The sequence below is a fragment of the Belonocnema kinseyi genome, chromosome 8, assembly GCF_010883055.1.
Source record: "Belonocnema kinseyi isolate 2016_QV_RU_SX_M_011 chromosome 8, B_treatae_v1, whole genome shotgun sequence".
NCBI classification, from domain to species: Eukaryota; Metazoa; Arthropoda; class Insecta; order Hymenoptera; family Cynipidae; genus Belonocnema; species Belonocnema kinseyi.
In genome coordinates this window covers 34,292,667-34,294,667 of record NC_046664.1, presented here as the reverse complement: position 1 = coordinate 34,294,667, position 2,001 = coordinate 34,292,667, and the positions used below count along the sequence as shown (strand labels likewise).

Here is a 2,001-nt window from a genome sequence, read left to right as displayed (position 1 = left end):
GATATATCTAGTCGGGAGTGGTGCTGACTGAAAACAGTTGATTTGGAGCGATTCGCGCGCCATATGTTGGTCATTCTAAGGACTTATTGAACTACCCTCGTAATTCTGGAGAGAAGTGTTGAGTTTCAACACGATTTAACTAATATTGATGATTCTGAATAAAATTCACAGAAACATCTATTTTTTTATGGGAATTACACTCAAATTCCAATATAAAACCTCAGATTTACGCCCTTCCTAGAACTGATAGCCTCCACAGTTTCGTGATTAGAGGAGCCGCGGAGCCGAAAGAGAGGATATGTTAAGTCGAGCGTGACAAACAGCTCGAGGGCCGCACTCTCAACGTCTTAGTTGCATCAGGTTGCGTCATGCTTCCAAATACAACCGAAATGATTAACGCGACCCTGTCTATTTACGTTTAAATTCCTTCAATTTAGAACCAAGGCCAAGGCAAGCCCTGCCCGAAACCAATACCACCAATAACATTTTTTCAACAAAAAAACACAATTATTATTTGTTTGTTGATTTTTTAGATCAATAGAGTGAATTAAAATTACCTTGATCTCCTTATGCTGTTGAACTATTCGATGTAAAAAGTCGTGAGGTTTTGGCTCGTATGGCTCAGCCGGTTGTATGTGGCAGCACTGAGAATAAAGTGCATGAGGTGGTTGCAAGGTATCGCAATCACCACCATCGGCTTGAGCAATTAGAGCTACCAAACGGGCTACGGATACCCAATCGGAAACCTTCAATCTGCCCTCCACTAGTTCCAAACGGGAATGTAGGTAAAATTGATGCCTGAAATCAAAATCAAAAATATTTACCATCCTTTAATAATAATCAAGAGATATACATTCATTTTTAATATTATGAAATTATTATTTTTCAAATTAATTCAAAATACGTGAGAAATATTTGACTAACTAAGATAATAATTTCACGTTACGCATGCGATTTTGGATTTAAGGGGAAATATAATTTGAAATTAAGAATAGAAATTTTTAGTAACTAATTTTTTTATAAGTTTTTGAACACGTAAATTCTCTGGAGAAAAATCAAGGACTTGAATATTTTTGATGTGTCAGAAAAAATCTAGAACATTTTTAAGAAATGTTTGTTATTTTACAGGAATTTACAATATATTGGAACAAATCCGAGTCAGTTTAAAAGATGCTTACAAGTTTCAGAAGTTTGGAAAACATTTATAAACATTTAATAAATTTTCGCAAATCTGTTCAAATTTGAAAATATTTTTAATCTCTTTAAAATTTCTTAAATTCCTAAGTATGTTTTTAAATGATTATGACTTTTTACAAAATCCGACATTTTTTAAATCTGTTCAAGTTTACAAGATTTGAAATATTTCTGACTCTTCAAAACTTCTCAATTAAAAATTTGACTACGATACTAGAGACCAATTTCTTTTTCAATTTATCAATTTGGGTAGAAAATAAATGTTGTTTGTTGAAAATTCGTTATTGTTGTTAAAGATTGAACTATTTTGTTAAAAACTCCTATTTTTTATTTTAATTCAACTAGTCAAAAAATTGCCTTTCAGTAGAAAAATAAGCTACATTTGGAATAAAAATTCATATTTAATGGTATAAAAAAAGTGATCACTCTTGGCTAAAAATTCATCTCTCTTGGCTAAAACGAACTATATTCAACTGTCTTCTAGAAACGTGTCTTTTTGGCATAAAAATTAACTATTTTGTTGAAAATGAAAACTACTAAATTATTTTGTGTCGATCATATTGCCCTTCAATGAATCGACATGGATTTGAATTTTATTTTTTTTTAACGGAAAAGAAAATGAGGAAAAATTATTGGAGGGGTGTAAGGGATGCGAAGGGAATTAGGGAAGGGGGAGTAGAGTGAGCGAGAAAAAATTAATAGAGAAGTAGGAAAAGTGAGGAAAAGTGAGGGGAGGAAAAAGTAGGAGTAGTGTGGAAAAATTAGTGGAGGAGAATTAGGGGAGATTACCGTGGACTTAGGAGAAGT

General features: G+C 32.5%; 1 protein-coding gene across 1 annotated transcript in view; it reads right to left on the bottom strand.

Annotated features, from left to right (window-relative positions):
- The window catches only part of LOC117178022 (E3 ubiquitin-protein ligase MYLIP), a 349,268-nt gene that overhangs the window by 17,086 nt on the left and 330,181 nt on the right, over positions 1–2,001 (bottom strand). Inside the window, exon 3 of the mRNA XM_033369216.1 lies at positions 558–798. Within this exon, the coding sequence (XP_033225107.1) occupies positions 558–798 (241 nt within the window). The remainder of the gene's footprint in view (positions 1–557; positions 799–2,001) is intronic.